The sequence below is a fragment of the Oryx dammah genome, unplaced genomic scaffold (genome assembly GCF_014754425.2).
Source record: "Oryx dammah isolate SB20612 unplaced genomic scaffold, SCBI_Odam_1.1 HiC_scaffold_21, whole genome shotgun sequence".
NCBI lineage: Eukaryota > Metazoa > Chordata > Mammalia > Artiodactyla > Bovidae > Oryx > Oryx dammah.
The window spans coordinates 50,899,832-50,918,925 of record NW_024070205.1 but is presented as its reverse complement, the minus strand read 5'-3'; the positions used below and the strand labels follow the sequence as shown (position 1 = coordinate 50,918,925).

General features: G+C 48.4%; 1 protein-coding gene across 2 annotated transcripts in view; it reads left to right on the top strand.

Moving 5' to 3' along the window:
- The first annotated feature begins 1,092 nt into the window (after positions 1–1,092).
- STUM (stum, mechanosensory transduction mediator homolog) overlaps positions 1,093–19,094 on the top strand; it is a 57,549-nt gene continuing 39,547 nt past the window's right edge. For both annotated transcript variants that reach the window (XM_040263655.1, XM_040263654.1), the window contains exon 1: positions 1,093–1,307. In XM_040263655.1, coding sequence (XP_040119589.1) covers positions 1,109–1,307 — 199 coding nt within the window. In that variant the 5' untranslated portion in view covers positions 1,093–1,108. The remainder of the gene's footprint in view (positions 1,308–19,094) is intronic.

Sequence of the window (19,094 nt, the reverse complement as noted above, 5' to 3'; positions counted from 1 at the left end):
AATTCTGATGCATTGAATCCCTCCCTAACGTAAGTGGCGATTGCTTTCATCCCTTCAGTTTTTCCAGGTGTGGAGGTGAAGACGGCGATATTCAGAAAATATGATTAAATATGGGGCCTCCTGTTAACCGCTTGCACACGGCTGGCCAAATCCTGCTTCTACCAACTGCTGCATTGTCAACACCAGAGGACGCTGTGTCTTCGTTGGCTTCTTAACCACCAGGCCAGCTCACAAAAAGCCCAGGTTTTCCCCAGAACTGCTCGGGGACAGTTCCCAACATCCCCCCTTCCGAGCAACAGGCTCATTTCTTTTAGTTTTCGCGTCTCTCTCTCTCTCTCTCTCTCTCTGTGTGTGTGTGTGTGCGTGTGTGTAAGGAAGGGTTCCACTTTAGCCTCATGGAGACCTGTTTGAATAGCTGGGTCTCCTGCTTTCAGCTTGATCGATCCTAAAATCGCTTTTCCAGTGACTTGAAATCCATTCAAATCAGAATGAATTTAAAGCACAGGAGGCAGCAGGCGCGGCGCGTTCCTTGCCTCCATCTCCCTGGCGTTAAAACGCAACCTCCAGATTAGAGGACTCAGTCTCGAAGCCTTTCCCCTCCGGGCCAGCCTAACGCACGCGGCCAATTCACGGTGTCCTCGGCGGAGGTCCCCGCCCCGTTCACCTGTCTGGAGCGAGAGAGGTGTGTCCATGCCTCCCAGTATCTGGACAGCCAGCTCCCTCCGCGGTCCTCTTCTACTTGCTTCCCTCCGCCCAGATTTGTAAGTGGTGTTTGGGGGGCGGGGGGATGTGGGGGAGTGGAAGGGAGGGCGGGGAAGGGGCCTCGCGGGGAGGGGCGTCGGAGGGCTGTCACCGGGTGTCACGCCGCCCTCCCCGCCCCTCCGCCGGGGGTGTGGGAGCGCAGCCGAGCGCGCGGCAGAGGGCCGGGCGCGTGGGGACGCGGGCGTGCGGGGTTCCGGGCGAGCCGCGCCGCACCCGGAGCGCGCTGGCCGCCTGAGCTCGGCGCGGATCCCAGTGCCCTGAAGCCGCCCGCCACCCGCCCCCTGTGCATCGGGCGGCAGCCCCGGCCGCGGCAGCCGGGCTCCCGGGGAGGGGAGCGCGCCCGGCCATGGAGCCTTCGCACAAGGACGCCGAGACGGCGGCGGCGGCGGCGGCTGTGGCGGCGGCGGAGCGAGGGGCGTCCTCGTCCAGCGGAGTGGTGGTGCAAGTCCGCGAGAAGAAGGGCCCCCTGCGCGCCGCCATCCCCTACATGCCCTTCCCGGTGGCCGTCATCTGCCTCTTCCTCAACACTTTCGTGCCGGGACTGGGTAAGGCGACGGCCGCGACCCCTTGCGCCCCGGGCCCCGGGAGCTGAGGGCGGCAGGGGAGGGGTCAGGGAGGGACCCTCGGGCCGCGCCCACGGGCTGCAAGTGCCGCGCCGGCGCTCCTAGCGCCCTCTGGCAGGTGGCAGAAGCGCGTGGAGGGGGCGCCCGGAGGGAGGCGCAGGGCTCCCTGACACTCCTTTCACCTCCTCCGACCTGGGAGCCAGGTGATCTGGCTTCGGGGAGCCGGAAACTTTGACGGGAATGTTGGAGTCTGCCGGCAAGCCGCCCAGGCGGCTCTCTCGACCTCGGCTAATCCTGCCTCTTTCTCTCCGCCCTGCGCACCTTCCCACGAGCTCCATCCTCCGAGGGGCGCGGGGCCCCAGCAAGACCAGAGTTGGGGCCGCCGGTGGGGATGACCAAGTCCCTGGGCATTGGAGAAGTCGGTCGAGCTGGGGAAAAAAGGGAGATGAGTTGGGATAGAAGACACCCCGCAGCCCCGCCTGCTTTCGCGCGGTGAGGGGCGTGTGGGGGCGAGAGCTCTTTAGCCAGAGTCTCCTCCACCGCCTTCCGGCGTGCCTGCGATTCCACCAGCACCCCCGCAGGACGCCGAGGGGAAGAGGGACGATTTTATTAGTTTAGATGCCTGTGGGTTTGAACCGCACTTGGCCAGAGCTGACCCCATAACTTCCCCCATCGCTTCCGTTCCTGAGAACGTGGAGTGCCCGCGGGTGTAATTCTGTGTTGGACTTTGGCGGCCTGGACGGTCCCTGATGGCATCTGTGTCCCCAATTTTAAAACAGAGGCCCATCACAGAGATAGGAGTGCCCAGTGGGGGCATAAAGGGAGGAAATGCGAAGTTTCCTTGACCCTTCTTCTCCTAACCCCACACCCAAATATGTCTGTATCCCCTCCCGGATCACTCCCAACTTGCCAACTTGGCACCGGCTGTTCTTCCGAGTTAAGAGCAACTCACCCCCCAATTCCGCGCGAGACTGGAGAGGCAGGCACCTCTGTGCCCAGGAGAAAAGCTTGCCGCTGTAAGGCTCCAAGTTCCCAAGGACAGAGGTCAGCTAGAAGTGGCTTTCTGTTTTGCTTTGGCCTTTCTCACGGCCCGGCTCTTAACCAGCTTTGCAGGGGCTTCTTGGGTACTGATAGGGAAGATCACACCCACCCACGCAGGTCGGCTTCACTTTCCCCTTCCTGCTCATCTTTGTGCCCCCTAGGGGGAGGTGGGGGGGATGTTGCTGGAGAAGTGTATGTGCCTGAGCAGAAAGCTAGGTGGCCTTCAGTTGGGCATCCCCTTGTGGTGCCTTCAGCAGCCTGGTTGCTGTCTTCAGGCCGGCTCTCTGTGCACATGTAGACCCTGTGAAAAGGCAAGCCAAGGCTAATTTAGCTGTGTCAGACATTCCCATCTGCTGGAGTGAAAAACACACTGCCTGTCCATCTCTCTGGGGATATGAAGATCACCAGCAGGGATGTGTCTTGATTCTCCTTTTCTTAAAGTGGTGAAGTAAATGCCATCTTATGGTCTTTGAGGAAAGATGCACATTGGTGCCAGGTGGGCAGAGCTACACCGAGTCTCTGCTGGGTCAGGCCACAGCCCCTGTTCATCCGGGCACCTCCTAGGTCTGCTTCACTAGGTCCCTTTCCCACCCTTCGGCCCACTGCCACACCCCCTGCCCTCCTGCCAACTCCTCCCACCTTCCCCCCACTTTTTCTGTCTTTACATAGGTGGCTGGGTGATAAAGAATCTACCTACCAATGCAGGAGGCACAGTAGATGAGGTTCCATCCCTGGGTTGGAAAGATCCCCTGGAGGAGGAGATGGCCACCCACTCCAGTATTCTTGACCAGAGAATCCCATGGACAGAGGACCCTGGCCAGCTACAGTCCAGAGGGTCACAAAGAGTGAGACATAACTGAGCATGCATGCCCGTGCCCTTCATAACATTTTGTTGCTGTTATTGTTAGATCAGAATCCTATGGGATTTTTGTAAGAAACCTTTCTAAGAAGCCAGAATAAAAGAAAGAGGGAGAAAAAAAGCAAACTACAAAAGCAATAAAACAGGCTGAGGTGATCCATGGGTACACAGACTTCTGAATTTTCAGTGACTGAAAATCCAGGCATTTTATTGTTTTGTATTTGCTGTCATTGTACAACTGACGGGGTGCATGGGCCCCTGCCTCCACCCGCCTCTCCCCCGACACACACACACTGAAGGGAGTTCTTGATCCTTGCTGGTGTTTCTCATCTGTCAGTCAGGGTTGCCTGTCCCTCTGGGATGCTGGGAGGGTAAAATGAGATCACATAAAGCTCAGGGTCTGGCCATTAGAGTGTTCTGGAGACCGTGGGTCCATCTTGCTCTTTGACTCTCTGCAGAGCTGAGCACTGGTCCCATCTCTGGTGTATGGGGTTGGGGGTTGCCCTCTGGGACCTTTCTTCTGAGTGTTTATTGACCTCTCTGCTTCCCTTGACCTGCAGTGGAATCTCCAGGCTTTTTTTTTTTTTTTTTGCCACCCACCCCACGCCCCCCCGCCCCCGCAACTGACCCTGTTGGGGTTTGAATGGCTTCAGTGCTTAGAAAATTTTCCCTTAGCCCAGATCCACTTCTCCATGTCCTCCAGCTTATCTGATGCTCCTGTGAAAACTGAATATTCATGTCTGGCCCTGCCCTTTGAGGAAATGAAGCTTCTTTTAATCTGTTCACTCCTTCATTTGACAAACACAGAGCACCCACTGTGTGCCCAGCACTGGGGATGTGATGATGAATAAATCAGTCAAGATGTCATAGATTGTTGAGGAAAATTGATGCAAACATTGTTTAAATTTGTTATTGCTATAATGGCAGCAGGAACAGTATTTGAGCAGTAATTGATTCTTCCAGGGCTGGGATGGGAGTTCAGAGGATGCCTCCCAGAAGGAGTAGTATTAGGTTAGACCCTGCTAAGAGTTTCCATCATGGGGCTCCAAGCACTTGCCATCCTCACATCATTCTTGCTCTCTGGAAACTGGTAGCAGCACGGGCCCAAAGAGCTCTTCTTTTTTCTGGAAACTTCCTTACCTGCAAGTGTTCTCCTCATTCGCAAATGGGATGGGAGTGCCAGTGCTGGGCTGAATGAAGGCACCATTTTTCCTTGACAGCATTTCAGCTTCATCCAGTCTGCAGGACCCCCATGGAGAAGCTCAGTCCTTACAATTCCCTGGTGTTGCCTTGGTCCAAGCAGAAGGGCTGTTGGGGTAACATACCATCAGAGAGATGTTTCCTCTCTTGGGGAGTAAATGGGAAGGGGAAGTGATTTATGGTCATTCTGGATCCTCATTGGAACGATACAAAATGAATTTGAAAAATGGATGATGGTAGTTTCCTGTTCAGTGAAACTCTACTAACAAAGACCATGGCCAATACGTTCATAGTCCAACAGGCATGGCATTTATAAGTATACACAATTGCTCATACATGTAGTGGAGGTTCACTGTTATGCCACAAAGTGGCCAAAGGGTTTATCTGTTTGTTATGAGAAAAACTATACTTTCATATTTGAAAATTGTTTCTATCTTGATTGACTTGGTGAAATGAAAATGTTGATAACTCTGTGGCAGGGAAAGTGGGACAGAGGAGAACTTTCACTGACTGTTAACTATTCCATCAGATTAATGTTGGCTATTAATCTAGTGTTGAATATTCATAAATAATTAATCCCCCCCCCGCCAATATACTGCCTGGTCTTTGGCACTCAGCTAAGATCTCCTTTCCCTGGTCAGCACATCAAGGCTGGCTCAGCTTCTCTCTCCTTTAAGTCTGAGCCTCTAGTTGATGATAAATCATGCCCTACCATGTGGCGTCTTTTGTATTGTTACCTTTTTATTACTGTTACAAGAGTTTATTCTTTGTCTATCCAAGTAGATTGTAAGTTCCTTAGAGCAAGAACCATTTAAAGTCTCTCCTTGATATAGTATACTATTTATAGAATGCACACTGACCAACCAGAATTATATTCCTTGAATAGGCATTAGAGATCGTCTGGTCCAAGGCCTTTATTTTATATAGAAGTGAGGCAGTCCCCAGGATGAAAGAACCAATGAAGTTTACATCCTAGTCAGTCTTTTTAATGAAATCATTTGAGGATGTATCTTAGCAAAACAAGAGAGTAAACCAAAAAAGAAGGTATGAGACCCAGGGAATAGTGTATCCAGTTGAAAGCAGCCATGAAAAGCAACCTAGGATAAAATTGTTCAGCAAGCCTGGAGAGAAGTCAGTCTTCATTACTGAAGGAGGGTAGAAGGCTCCAGGAATGAGGTGAGGAAGATGGGAGAAAGGGACATTCTACAGAGTAGAGAGTATTACTAGTATACTGTAAGAGATTAAAGTAGTGATACAAAACAGAAAGCAAGAAAAACAGAAGGCAATCAGTAACTGCAGTAAAGACAAAAAGCTGTGTAAAAGTATCACGATCTCCAAATGAAGCAACTACCCAATTATATCAGGAGGTCAGTAGACTTCAAAAAGAATAGAGGATTCCAAACACTAAATGAAAAAGAATTTGAGGATATTAGGGATATGATGTAGAAGGCAGATGTTTCTTCTATCAACAATTTAAAAAAAGAAAAAATAACAACTTTGGGAAAAACAAAAAACATGGTATTAAAGGTATAGCTTAAATAGGAAGCAAATCAAACTGTGACCTGGTTTTAGGCAAGTGGTGGAATATAAGAAAGACTCTTTTAAGTGCATAGAGTTGGTCTGTGAACAGTGGTGCACAATATGGGTCTCTTTGATTCTGTAGTGAAGAGTATTTGCTTAGTCATAATGATATAAATGCATCTCAGTGGTTTTTAACTTCTAAAACCAACCACAGGCAAAGCACTGAAGACTACTTAATAATAGCTATAAAGGTGGATGTAAGATTTTTTTCCTTGGCAATATAAAATTAAAAAAACACCTTATAGAAATTGATAGGTAAATTGTTATAGAATAAATTATTATTTCCATTTATCCACTGAAAGATAAGCTTATGACTTTATGGATAAGCTATGATCAACCTAGACAGCATATTAAAAAGCAGAGGCATTACTTTACCAACAACATATTAAAAAGCAGAGACATTACTTTACCAACAAAGGTCCATCTAGTCAAAGCTATGGTTTTTCCAGTAGTCATGTATGGATGTGAGAGTTGGACTGTATAGAAAGCTGAACACTGAAGAATTGATGCTTTTGAACTGTGGTGTTGGAGAAGACTCTTGAAAGTCCCCTGGACTGCAAGGAGATCCAACCAATCAATCCTAAAGGAAATCAGTCCTAAAAATTCATTGAAAGGACTGATGCTAAAGCTGAAACTCCAATACTTTGGCCACCTGATGTGAAGAACTGACTCATTGGTAAAGACCTTGATACTGGGAAAGACTGAAGGTGGGAGGAGAAGGGGATGGCAGAGGATGAGGTGCTTGGACGGCATCACCGACTCGATGGACATGAATTTGAGTAGGCTCTGGGCATTGGTGATGGAGAGGGAAGCCTGCCTGCAGTCCATGGTGTCGCAAAGAGACAAAACTGAGTGACTGAACTGAAAGATGATGTCACATACCCACTTAATGCCATGATTCCTGTGGGAGGAGACTGTTTCCTTCCCTGCCCAACGTTATCAGGCTTGGCCACGAGACTCACTTTGGCCAAGTGAGTGAGTGGGAGTGACATATGCTGGGCCTGGGCAGACATTTTCAGAGGCATCGTGCGGTTCTGCCACTGTTCTTTTCTTTTTTCTTGTGAGAATGGCAGGTCTCAGATGTGCTCTTCTACCTGGTTCTCAGAATAAAGAGGACAACGGAAGCAGGGCATGACATGTCACATGAGTGAGAAATAAAACTGAGATTTTTCTGCTGTTGTGTTGGTGTTGTTATTTCCCAGCACAACCTACCACAACTGACTAATGTGTAGAGGGTAGGGTAGAGGTGTGAATAGCCTCCTCATGTGAAGTAAGTGATGAAGACATGCTATCTGAAGTTGATAGACCAAGAAATAAAGGCTCCCAAGGAAATCAGCAGATGCACTGAGATAGTAATGTATCAGGACAATGGGGTCATGTTGAGATAAGAGTGGAAAAGAATGAGGAAGGATAAAAGTAAGCTAGCTCTTACACATCATAACAAAAGTCAATAAATGACATCTATAGTTGATAAGACAGAAAATGCACTATAAGCATACTCTGGAGATTAGGAAAACACCAGAAGAGTAGCCACTCTTTCTGATATCATCGGTTTTCTTTTGCTAAATGACTCATTCTTAGCACGTATACATGCTGACATTGTCTCTCATCTTTTTCAAATGGGCTCTCTTGGTCCCTACCCTCACCTCTGCCCGTTGCCCATCTCTCTGTTCCCCTTTAGATTTGTCGTCATCAATCCCCCTTTAGCCCACTCTAAGCATGTTTTTACCTCCATCACTTGCCTAAACTGTCATTATCAGGATCACCAGTCTCCTCCAAATTTGCTGAATCCAGTGGTCAGTTCTGTCTTCATCTTCCCAGACTTTGCAGTTGCATTGGACACAATTGCTCACTCCCTCTTTGAAAACACTGTCTTTACTCGGCTTCTGGAACACGACACTCCCTAGTTTTCTTTATACCTTGTGAATCGTCTCTGTTTCCTTTGCTCATCCCATCAGTTTTTAAACTTGGGAGTTCCCCAGGCACTCGATCTTCTTGATCTTGATTTTCTCTTTGATCTTGTTCTCTTTTCCGCCCCCACGCACCCCTGTGATGTTCTCGCTCAGTCTCCTGGCTGTAAATTAAATCCTCGTGATGATGACTCCCAGATCCAGATCTCCAGCTCAGACTCTCCCCTGACCTCCAGACTCTTATATCCAACTGACTTCTTCTCAACGTCTGTCCTTGGAAACCAAGGGGCATCATAGACTTAACTTACCCAAAACCAGCCTTCTGATTTTCTTTCCCAAATCTACTTCTCCCTCATCTTTCCCCATCTCAGCAATGGCATCCTTCCAGTAGCTCAGGCCAGAGTCTGGGATTCATCCTTGACTCCTCTTTTTCTCACACCCCACGCCCAGGCTGTCAGGAAATACTTGGCTCTGCTTTTAAAATATAGTCAGTATCTGATCACTTCTGCCTACCTTGTGTCTGCCCTGCTGGTCCAATCCTCCATCTTCTCCAGAATGCAATGGCCACTTAATGGGCTGCTTGCCTTTACTGACCTTGTTCATAGTCTGTCCTCAGTATGGCAGTAAGAGTGATCCTTTTAAAAACCCAAGTGAGTCAGATCCTGTCACTTGGAAACCCTTCAGTGGCTCTCATATCATTCGAGTAAAAGCTCATGTCCTCATGATGACCCACCAGACCCTAGGCCAGAAATTTTCAAAAGAAACACAACATGAGCCACAAGTATAATCTAAAATTTTCTAGTGCCTATGTTATAAAAAAGGAAAAGGTGAAATTAACTTTATTAATATACTGTACTTAACTGAGTGTATCCAAAATTTTATCCTTCAGTGCGTACCAATATAAAAATTATTGACAAGATATTTTATGCTTCATTTTTTGTGTAGTAGGTTCTCAAAAATCTGTTGTGAATTTTATACTGGCATTGAATCTCAGTTTGGACTAACCCCATTCAAGTGCCCGCTAGCCACAATGGACATCATATTGGATAACACAGCACCACTGTGGTGTGGGGAACAGCATCTCTCCCACTGTCTTTCTGATTTCATCTCCTCTCCTTCTTGCTTACTGTACTCCAGCCCACTGGCCTTTTCATTGTCTCCTGACTATGTTGGAAGCATCTTCTCACCTCAAGGCTTTTGCATTTGCTGGAGTACTTGTTCTACAGACATCTATGTGGATTCCTTGTTCATATCCTTTACCTTTGCTCACATGTCACCAGCTCACTGGGGCCTGTATTGGTTTGTTAGGGCTGCCATAACACATACCATGGACCAGGTGGCTTCAAGAAGAGAAATTGTCAAAGATCAAGGTGTTAGGAGCACTGGTTTCTCCTGAATTCTCTCTCCTTGGCTTGTAGGTGACCACTTTTTCTGTGTGTCTTCACAGGGTCTTCCTTTTGTGTGTCTTTGTGTCCACATCTCTCTTCTTACAAGGATGCCAGTCATATTGAGTTAGAGCCCATCCTAAAAACCTCGATTTCAGTTATTTACCTCTTTAAAGACCTTATCTCCAAACACAGTCATGTGTGGAAGCACTGGGAGGTAGGACTTCTGAGGGGACACTGTTCAGCCCGTAACACCTTCCAGATAATCTTAAGACTGTGGCTTTCTCCATCCTCCCCAGACTTCCTTTCTTTGCGAGTTTGTGTTCCTTAAGAGCACTGTCTCTATCAAACATACGGTGTACAGGGACCTCATCTCCTTTGACTTTGCATCTCAGCTGGAGCACAGACCTGCCAGCAGCAGGAAGGGCATGCTGTAGAAGGCAGCGAGCCAGTTCTCCTCTGCTCGGCACGCTCCTGGGTCTGACACCAGCTTCCTCAGGCATCACCTGCTGGCTGACCGTGTCTGCTCCCTACAGCACCTCCGATTCTTGCAACATCTCAGAAGAAATGTGGATGCAGTTCATGTTATTGAACCTGACCTGGTCACGCCTCAAAGTGTCACTGCCCAGGCTGTGACCCGGCTCATGAAAGGATACATTCCCCAGGAGACTCGCTGAACAGGTGTCACTTGACACAGTGGCTTTTATACATTGGCTTGTAAGTGGTCCTGCAATGCACAGGTCGGGGGGAGGGTGAATACAGCGGGTGACCTAGAGGGCACTGGACTAAGTCACATCTCTAGTGCGTCAGAGTCACAAAGCCCCAGGGAGTTAGGAGGCCCCAGGGCTTGATATGGTTCTTCCTTATGTGTGTAGTTCTGAGCCCCTTCCTCTCTGAGCCTGTTTCCCCATCTGTGAAATGGAAATAACCCCTGCTCTAGCATCTCGTAAGGCTACTGTGTTCTGTTTAACCACGAAGCACTCCATGGTCAGAAAAGGGGTTATCCCTACCAGTTAACATGAACAAAATTTCTTTTGTTTCCAAGATCAGTCCTGGAGTTTTCCTCTCCATGTCATTAGGGTGGGCAGCAGAGCCCTAGGCAGGGAGGCTTTTTCAGCCTCTGGTCCCACGTAGCTGAGAGCCAAGACCTGGGACCTCCTGCTGGGCCCTGCCTGGATCTCACACACTCGACACACTGGAGGCAAGGGAAGAACAGCGCCTGGCCTCTAAGGCTTGGTTTACCATTTATGAGAAGGTTCTGCCATTATAACCCCCAAGCCCTGGGCCTCTGCAAGGGACACGTCTCTGAGGACAACTTTACTGTTTGCTAAGAGGCTGTGGGAGCATCAGGTCGGTGTGTGAGTGTGCATGCAAGTGTGCGCGCACACACAGGCACACACACAAATGCCCTTTGAGTTTTACCTGTCATTATCTTACTACAAAAGTTAGGCAGTCCTTAGGTTTGTGTTTGAACTTCCCAGCTCATGAGTCCAAGGAAACTATTCATTCATCTTGGAGGCCATATTGGTGGTTTGTAGCCTTGAAACCCCATCACCTGGGCAAAAGGTGGGCTTGGCCTTCGGAGAGTGTATTTTTATTGAAGTATAGCAGACTTATGATATTATATTCGTTTCAGGTGTACAAAATAGTGATTCAGTGTATCTATAGATCATACTCCATTTAAAATCATTACAAAGTGTTAGCTGTATTCCCTGTGCTATACAATACATCCTTGTAGCTTATTTTATACATAGCAGTTTGTATCTCTTAATCCCCTGCCCCTGTCTTGCCCCTCTCCTTTTCCCTCTCTCCACTAATAACCACTAGTTTGTCCCCTCTGTGTTTCTGTTTTGTTGTGTTCATTCATTTCTTTTTTTAGACTCCACATATAAGTGATAATCATACAGTATTTGTCTTAGATGTTTTACTAAGCGTAACCTTCAGGTCAGTCCACACTGTTGAAAATGACAGAATTTCATTTTTTAAATTAATTTTATTGAAGTATAATTGATTTACAATGTTGTGTTAATTTCTGATGTACAGCAAAATGATTCAAATGTATATATATATATGCATATATATATATTCTTTTTTCACATTCTTTTCCATTATGGTTTATCAGAAGATATTGAATATAGTTCTCTGTGCTATACAGTAGGACCTTGCTGTTTATCCATCTTATATTTAATAGTTTGTAATTGCTAGTTCCAAACTCCCAAGCCTCTGCACACCCCCCAGGAAACCACACGTCAGTTCTCTATCTGGTGGGTATGTTTGATAGATATGTTCATTTGTGTTGTATTTTAGATTCCACATATTAGTGATATCGTATGGTATTTGTTGTTCTCTTTCTTACCTACTTCGCTTAGTATGATAATCTCTGGGTCCATCCATGTTGCTGCAAATGGCATATTTCATTCTTTTCTTATGGCTGAGTAATATTCCATCGTATCTATATACCACATCTTCATCCATTCGTCTGTTGATGGATACTTATATGCGTTTATTTTATGAAAGGTCTTAAGTTCATTGAATAAGTCATTTTTCTTGAAAAGAATAAAATGACCTGAGACCAGGGCTGTCCTAGAACCTGGAATGTGTAGGGGCCATGGCCAGGCCTTCTGTAGGCTTTGATCTTCACTGAGAAGTTTAACCCTGAAGCCAAGACTGATTTGGTGTTTGCACAGAAGAGCCTGTCACTTGTCCTGAAACTTCAATAAAGAAAATGGTCCACCTTTCCCAGGGTCAGGAAGTTTTAGGGCCATCTGACCACTTCATTTTACAGAGAACAGGCCTCCTCCAGGACCTGAGGCTCTTACCCACAATCTCACATCACTTTCCCAGCCCCAGACCTTCCTGCCCACCCTGGCGCCTGGAACTTGTGTGTATGTGTGTGTGTGTGTGTGCACATGTGCACGCGCTCACATGCTTGCTCAGTTGTGTCCAACTCTTTGCAACCCCATGGACTATAACCTGCCAGACTCCTTTGTCTATTGCCATTTCCTTCTCCAGGAGATCTCAACCCAGGGATCGAACACACGTCTCCAGAGTCTCCTGCATTGGCAGACAAGTTCTTTACCACTGTACCACCTGGGAAGCCCTGTACTAGAGGGTTAATTACTTATTTGTCAAATTAAACGAGTGTGCAGGTATAAAGATTTGATGAGGGCTGCAGAGGACAACATGTGACTCATCAGTGACCACATCCAGTCCCATCACCCGGAGTCCCTTCTTCTCACTGCCCCAGCCTTCCCCCTCATAAGCTTTACTGAGATCTAGCTACCTACCATAAGTATCACTTTCAGCATGCGCAGCTCGGTGGTGTTTAGCAAACCCAGAGCTTCTTGCTCCTCTCCCTGCCCTGTCTTCCAGTCTCAGCATTTGGCCACTTTCTGTTCAGAACCTCGGGAGCTTCCTGTGACAGGAACACCTTCAGGCAGGTGCTTCTGAGGAAGGGAGATTGCTGGGGCACCTTTTGGTCACGACTACCTCCAAGTTCTGCTAGTCAGGGATCCGCATCTCGGAAGGCGAGGCCCAGATGGGCGAGACGTGAGCCACCTGGAGGCTTCCAGAACAAACATTGTTTGGGAGGTTGTCATGTTTTATTTTCTGTTTTGTTTTAAAAAGAAACATCTCAGCAAGAAGGAAAACTTTCTCAGTGAAAACACAAAAACATGGCACCAGTGGCATGAGTTGAAACGTGGGCCAGTGGCCCCTCTCCCTGGGGACGCATGGGCTCTGACCCTGGTCGTGGATATTGCTTGGGCCTAAGAGTCACCCTTCGGCCAGGCGGCAGAAAGGCATGCCCATAGCACCTCAGATGGACGTGGGTCTTCCTGGGCTACAGCTCAGTGCACCTATGGTTTTAATGGAATTTCCATGTTCGCAGATTAAGCCCATCTCTGCCCATAGCTCAGCTCTGCCAATTTCATTCTGCTTCTCTGAAACCTGCAACAGCTCTCTATTGTCCATGGACTAAGCTCGCATTCCACATTGGACCCACCAGGATTCAACAAACTTCGCTTTTTCTTTCCCTCCCTTTAATTTAGTCGAACTGAAGCACATGGTTTTATGGTGCCCCTCTGGACCCCTGCCTGGAGCATCCTCCTGCACCACCAGGTCTGAATCCTGCCCACCTCCCAGGCCCATCTCCAAGGCTCTGCTCTTCCAAGCCCTTCTTGACCATTCCCATGTGGGGTACTTCTCCTTCCTGGGACTGTCAGGCCATTTAGGACATTTCTCTTGTTTTCCTTAAATTCTGTTCTTCTGTTGTCTTAATCTTTGTACTGGAATCATCTCCTTGAAGGGTGGGGCCATGCTATATCACCTTCCGCCTCCCACAGCACCTGGCAGGTCCAGGAGGCACTGGTCGGAGGGGAGATGTGTACGTGGCTGACTTCTGATTGTGAAGGTGGGGTCAAGAGCACATCCTCACTCCCTTAACCTAGTAAGTGTGTCCCTTACCCGAGGGACACGGGTGTTCATGTCAGTTCTTAGCCTTCCTGACTCAGAAGGAAGGGATTCTGTTCCCAGGTCTGAGACGGGACTAGAGGAGGGCTGTGCCACAGCTAATGTGTCTCTTGAGGGTCCTTGGTGTTTTAGCTACTCAGGAGAGGGATGTGGGGCAGAGGCAGGATGTTGGCTTCCCCATCCCTGGGCCAGAGGGCTTGCTCTGTGGCGGATTCATTAACAGCCACCTGGGACTGGGAAGAGCCGGGTCAACAGCTAACAACGGCTAAGTGTAGGTGGGGATGGAGTGGGGAGCAGTGGAGGCAATCAATCTTAGTAAACCATTTTAATAAAGATTTGTTTGGGCACTAGCCATCAAATTAAATCTAGGGGGATATTTTGATGAGAAGCAGGATATATGCACGATCTTAAAGTGTTTCTCCACAGAATGCTTCTTAATTGCAAGGGGAAGAATCATACAGTGGAGAATCCAGACAGCCTCTTGGCTGGGTGAACAAAATAACATTACCTAGACCTTGAAAACCTGCTAGAAGAAAGAAGCCAGGCACCAAGGACCATACACTATGTGATTCCATTTGTGTGATACGTCCAGAATAGGCCAATCCGTAGAGACAGGAAATAGTTGTGGAGGAGGAGTGATGTGGTTGGGAGGTCAGGGGGAATAATTGGTAATGAGTATAGGTTTATTTTGGGAGTGACAGAAACATTCTAAAATTGATCAGTGGAGATGGTGGCACCACCTGAACATGCTGAAAGCCATTGTGTGATTAAATGGGTGAATGGCATGGTATGTGACTTATATCTCAATGCTGCTGCTAAGTCGCTTCAGTCATGTCCGACTCTGTGCTACCCCATAGACGGCAGCCTACCAGGCTCTGCTGTCCCTGGGATTTTCCAGGCAAGAACACTGCAGTGGGTTGCCATTTCCTTCTCCAATGCATGAAAGTTAAAAGTGAAAGTGAAGTTGCTCAGTCGTGTCTGACTCTTTGCGACCCCATGGACTGCAGCCTACCAGGCTCCTCTGTCCATGGGATTTTCCAGGCAAGAGTACTGGAGTGGAGTGCCATTGCCTTCTCCGATAAAGCTGCTTAAAAAATTAGCGTCATCAAGGATGGACAGACAGACATTGCATGCCTCTGGACGTGATATCCTGAGAAGGATGCAATATTACTTTTGTGGTATTCTAATCAGGGGTGTGTAATCTGAATCTATTCATGAGGAAATATCAGATAAGCCCCAAGTTGAGGTACATTCTACAAAATACCTGTCATGTGGTATCATCACAATATCATCATTGTGAAAGATTAAAGGATACAAAAAAGCATGATCATTAAATAGAAAGTATAATCTTAAGGGTACTGGATTCTGTACTGGAGGGAAAAAGAATACCAATAAGTACATTAGTGGGACAATTGACAAAATTGGAATATGGACTGTAGATTAGGAAAAAACATTATATCCATATTGTGTTTCCTAAACTTGGTAACAGTCCTGTGAAAACGTAAGAGAATTTTGTTTGGAAACACATTGAAGTATTAAGGAATAAAAAACCGTGATGTATGCAGCCTGTTTACAAATGGTGCAGAATAAAAGATAATATTATGTAAAGATCAAGAGAGAGAAGGACAAAACAAATATAGTCCAGTGTTAAAAAACTGGCAATCTGGGTAAAGGGTAGACAGGATTTTTCTGTATTATTCTTGAAACTTTTCTGTTAGGTTTGAAAGTATTTTAAAATAAGAAGTTAAAAATTATATGGTTAAAAGTCCAACATTCTGAACTCATATAGTTTAGGTATAGCAACTGCACCTAAATCCAAGTGGCTATACCCAATGTAAGTGCTTTCCTATCACTTGAGGTCTACCAGCTCTACCTCAGTCAGGGACCACCTGGGGCCATGGGAAAAAAAGTCGTGGTACAAGGTGGCATTGGGTTGCAGGGCCCAGATGCCCAAGAGGGATTTTTTCAGGAATGCCAAACAGTAAAACCCCAAGGTGGTGCAGAAGCTTACTGTAGCCATTTGGAAGTGTGAGCCATTTCTCTGCTCCATCAGCACATCTATCAGGAAATACAGGCTTGATTATAAAGAAGTAAGTTTCTGGAGAGGCTGGGGCCAGTGAACAGTGCACATAACTGGTCTGCCCTGCAGTGGCTGGTTGAGACTGACCCGGCTGCCTTCCCAGCCTTCCCTGGGGGCCCGTCAGGCATCTGAATGCTTCAGCCAGAGCTGGAGTAGGTCCCAATGCTGCAGAGCTATTTTGGAGAAGTCTTTCTGGTATTAGTAATTCCTCTTTTTGACATCTCAGTGTGAAGTCCAAGAATTACTTGTAGACCTTAAAGAAACCAGCCTCAAGCCAACAATCAATGATTGCACCATGCTGGGAGGGCATGGGAGAGCCGCCCTTTGCCCTTCGGCCTGGGCTGCTCTGAGAGGTCATATGGATTGAACATAGAAGTGGAATCTTTCCAGGGATCGCACTGTGGCCTGACTCAGGGAGGAGAAACATAAACATAACCCTCTTAGGTCCTATAGCTAGGGTTCTGTGGTTCGAGGCAGAAAGGGGGACAAGTGGCTGATACGCCAAAATCCCCAGGTTGGGCGTGGCCAGGTTTCCAAGGTCTGGGGCCTCAGTGCCTGTGGCTGGACTCTGAGTCCATTCTGAGGAGAGGTGTCTAATCCTGGGGCTTGGGAATTGATTTGGGGTAAAGGAAAGCAAAGAAAAGCCATGACCTTGGCAAGATCCCTGATTGCTTGGGCCCACACTTGGATGGGATGGCTGTGTGTTTTATTTTCCCTGCCAGCTTCTCCTCTGAGCTTAATGCAGAACCTCCCACAAGGTACCATCAGTGTTCCTGTGGGTTCCCCTGAGGACTAAGAGCTGGTCTGCCCCGTGCCAGGATGTAAGGACCTGGAGGTAGAGTCACGCACTCCTTAAAGGTAGACCCAGGAAGGAAGGAGTGAGCAGTTACATCTCCCCAGTGCTGTTTGTGTCCCATCATTTCATATTCTGCATGGAGTCCCTCACCACCACCCCTAGGCATCAGGGCATTGGCACTACCACCAACCTGGGGGAGATGCACGTGGTTCTTACTGTAAGTCTGGAGATGGTGAACACAGACTGGAGGGAGAGGATAGGGTTGATGGGTAGAATTAAAATGGAGAATTTATTTACTCTTTTGGACTACCTGGTCTACCTGTCACTCAGACTTTGGGTTTTTAAATCTATCACATGCTGACATAGTCAAAGCTATGGTTTTTCCAATAGTCATGTATAGATGTAAGAGTTGGACTGTAAAGAAGGCTGAGTGCTGAAGAATTGATGCTTTCAAACTGTGGTGTTGGAGAAGACTCTTGACAGTCCCTTGGACTGCAAGGACATCCAACCAGTCAATCCTAAAGAAAGTCAACCCTGAATAATCATTGGAAGGACTGATGCTGAAGCTGAAGCGCCAGTATTTGGTCACCTGATGTGAAGAACCGACTCACTGGAAAAGACCCTGATGCTGGGAAATATTGAAGGCAAAAAGAGAAGGGGGTGCAGAGGATGAGATGGTTAGATAGCATCGCCGACTCAATGGACATGAATTTGAGCAAACTCCGAGAGATAGTGGAAGACAGAGGAGCCTGGCGTGCTGCAGTCCATGGGGTCACAGAGTCAGACATGACTTAGCGATTAAACACCAAGAAATCACATGGGTGATTTTGCATGGGTCAGTCTTGTCTCCTCAACTACTCCTCTCTTGTGTTCCCTGGAGTGTGGCCCAGCCACACCTGCTGACTGATAATGAGCTGAGAAGGAGCATGGCCCCTGCCAGGCTGTGACCCCAAATCCTGGCTTCTGGTTCCAGATCTGTGTACCACCACCCTTGGCCCAGTGGTGTTCCTCCACCACCAGCACCATCCATGGGCCCCACTTTGTACTCATCCAAAGGAAAGTGATCATTGTTCTTGCCTCCTTGTTTGTGCTGAGATGGTTAATGAAATAAGATCAAGCTCCCACGACCATGTCCCTGTCAGTCAGGGAGTGAATGGGGGCTCTGTTCCAGCAGCCTGTCTGGCTCATCTCCCTCCTGCCACCTGGCTCATCTCCTGCTTTCATGCTCGGAGGGCCTGAGTGAGGCTTGCCCTTGCCGAGGTGGGCAGGAGAGGAGGCCACCCCCACCTCTTCCCCCACCCGCCATCCATTCTCCACCCATCCCTGGCCTGGAGGCTGATCTCCATGTGACCTCACCTGCTCCAGGTGTGTCAGCCAATGGGAGGCACTGGCAGGGGTCAGAGGAAAGGAAGAGAGAGGTTGGGTGTTGGCCCTTCCAGCTCCTTCTGGCTTGGCTGTGACCGCAGCTTCAGTCCGGCACTCCCTCTTCCTGCACCCAGCCCTCTCCAGACTCAGACAACACCCCCCTTCCTGCTCCTTCTGTTGCAAAACATCAGCATTTCACTCTCCCTGGTGGTCCTCCTGGTCCTGCCCAGACCTCTGTCAATAGTTATTGACCCTGACTGGCACAGAGACCCCCACTTGGGCTGTGGGAACCTGAACCACCAGCTTGGCACCACTACCGCCTCTGTCCACACCCAGCTCCCCCCACAGCCCAGTTTTGCTAAGAAGTTGGTTTCTAACACAGTCTTCCTCCTGGAAGCTCTGGAACAGCCAGTACACGAAGCCAGAAAAGCGTGGGCGTCCAGCTTCCAAATGGCTCTCCTGCTCGTGAGATGCCACATTCCTGAGAGTGCCGGGGGAGGGGGGTAGGCCAGGGAGGGGGGTGACACGGTGCTGAGCGGCATCCCCCACTCCCACCCCGGGGCCAGGAATCTTCCTTCTATGTTTTCCTTTATGGGTTTTCATCAACAGACACCAGCCCCAGCTCCTCCCTGGACAGTCGCGGGCCCTGGCTCAGAGATCTCTGGGCAGCCCCTCCTTCCCCAGCAGCGGAAGCCACGGTTCTACCTTCCCCTCACCCCCACCTCGCACCCCTCCCCGCCCTCAGTCCCCTTTGCAGACTCTGATTGCTGGAACCATCATCGCTGCCTCCGGAGCCACTGCCCTCCTTCATCCTGGAGCCTGTTGACCACTCAGCCTGCTCGCTCTCTCTCCCTCTTTTCCTGATGTGAGTCTGAATACCGTGCGCCTTTTAAGAACTAGCTCCCCATTCACAAGCAACTTTTTGCTATTTCTCTGTCTTTATGATCACTTTGGGAGTTGCAGCATCAGGCCAGGCTGTTGTAACAGCTACTTTATCTTGCTGTCCTGTGTCCTGTGAAAGTCATTCAGTCGTGTCCGACTCTTTGCAACGCCATGGATGGTAGCCCGCCAAGTTCCTCTGT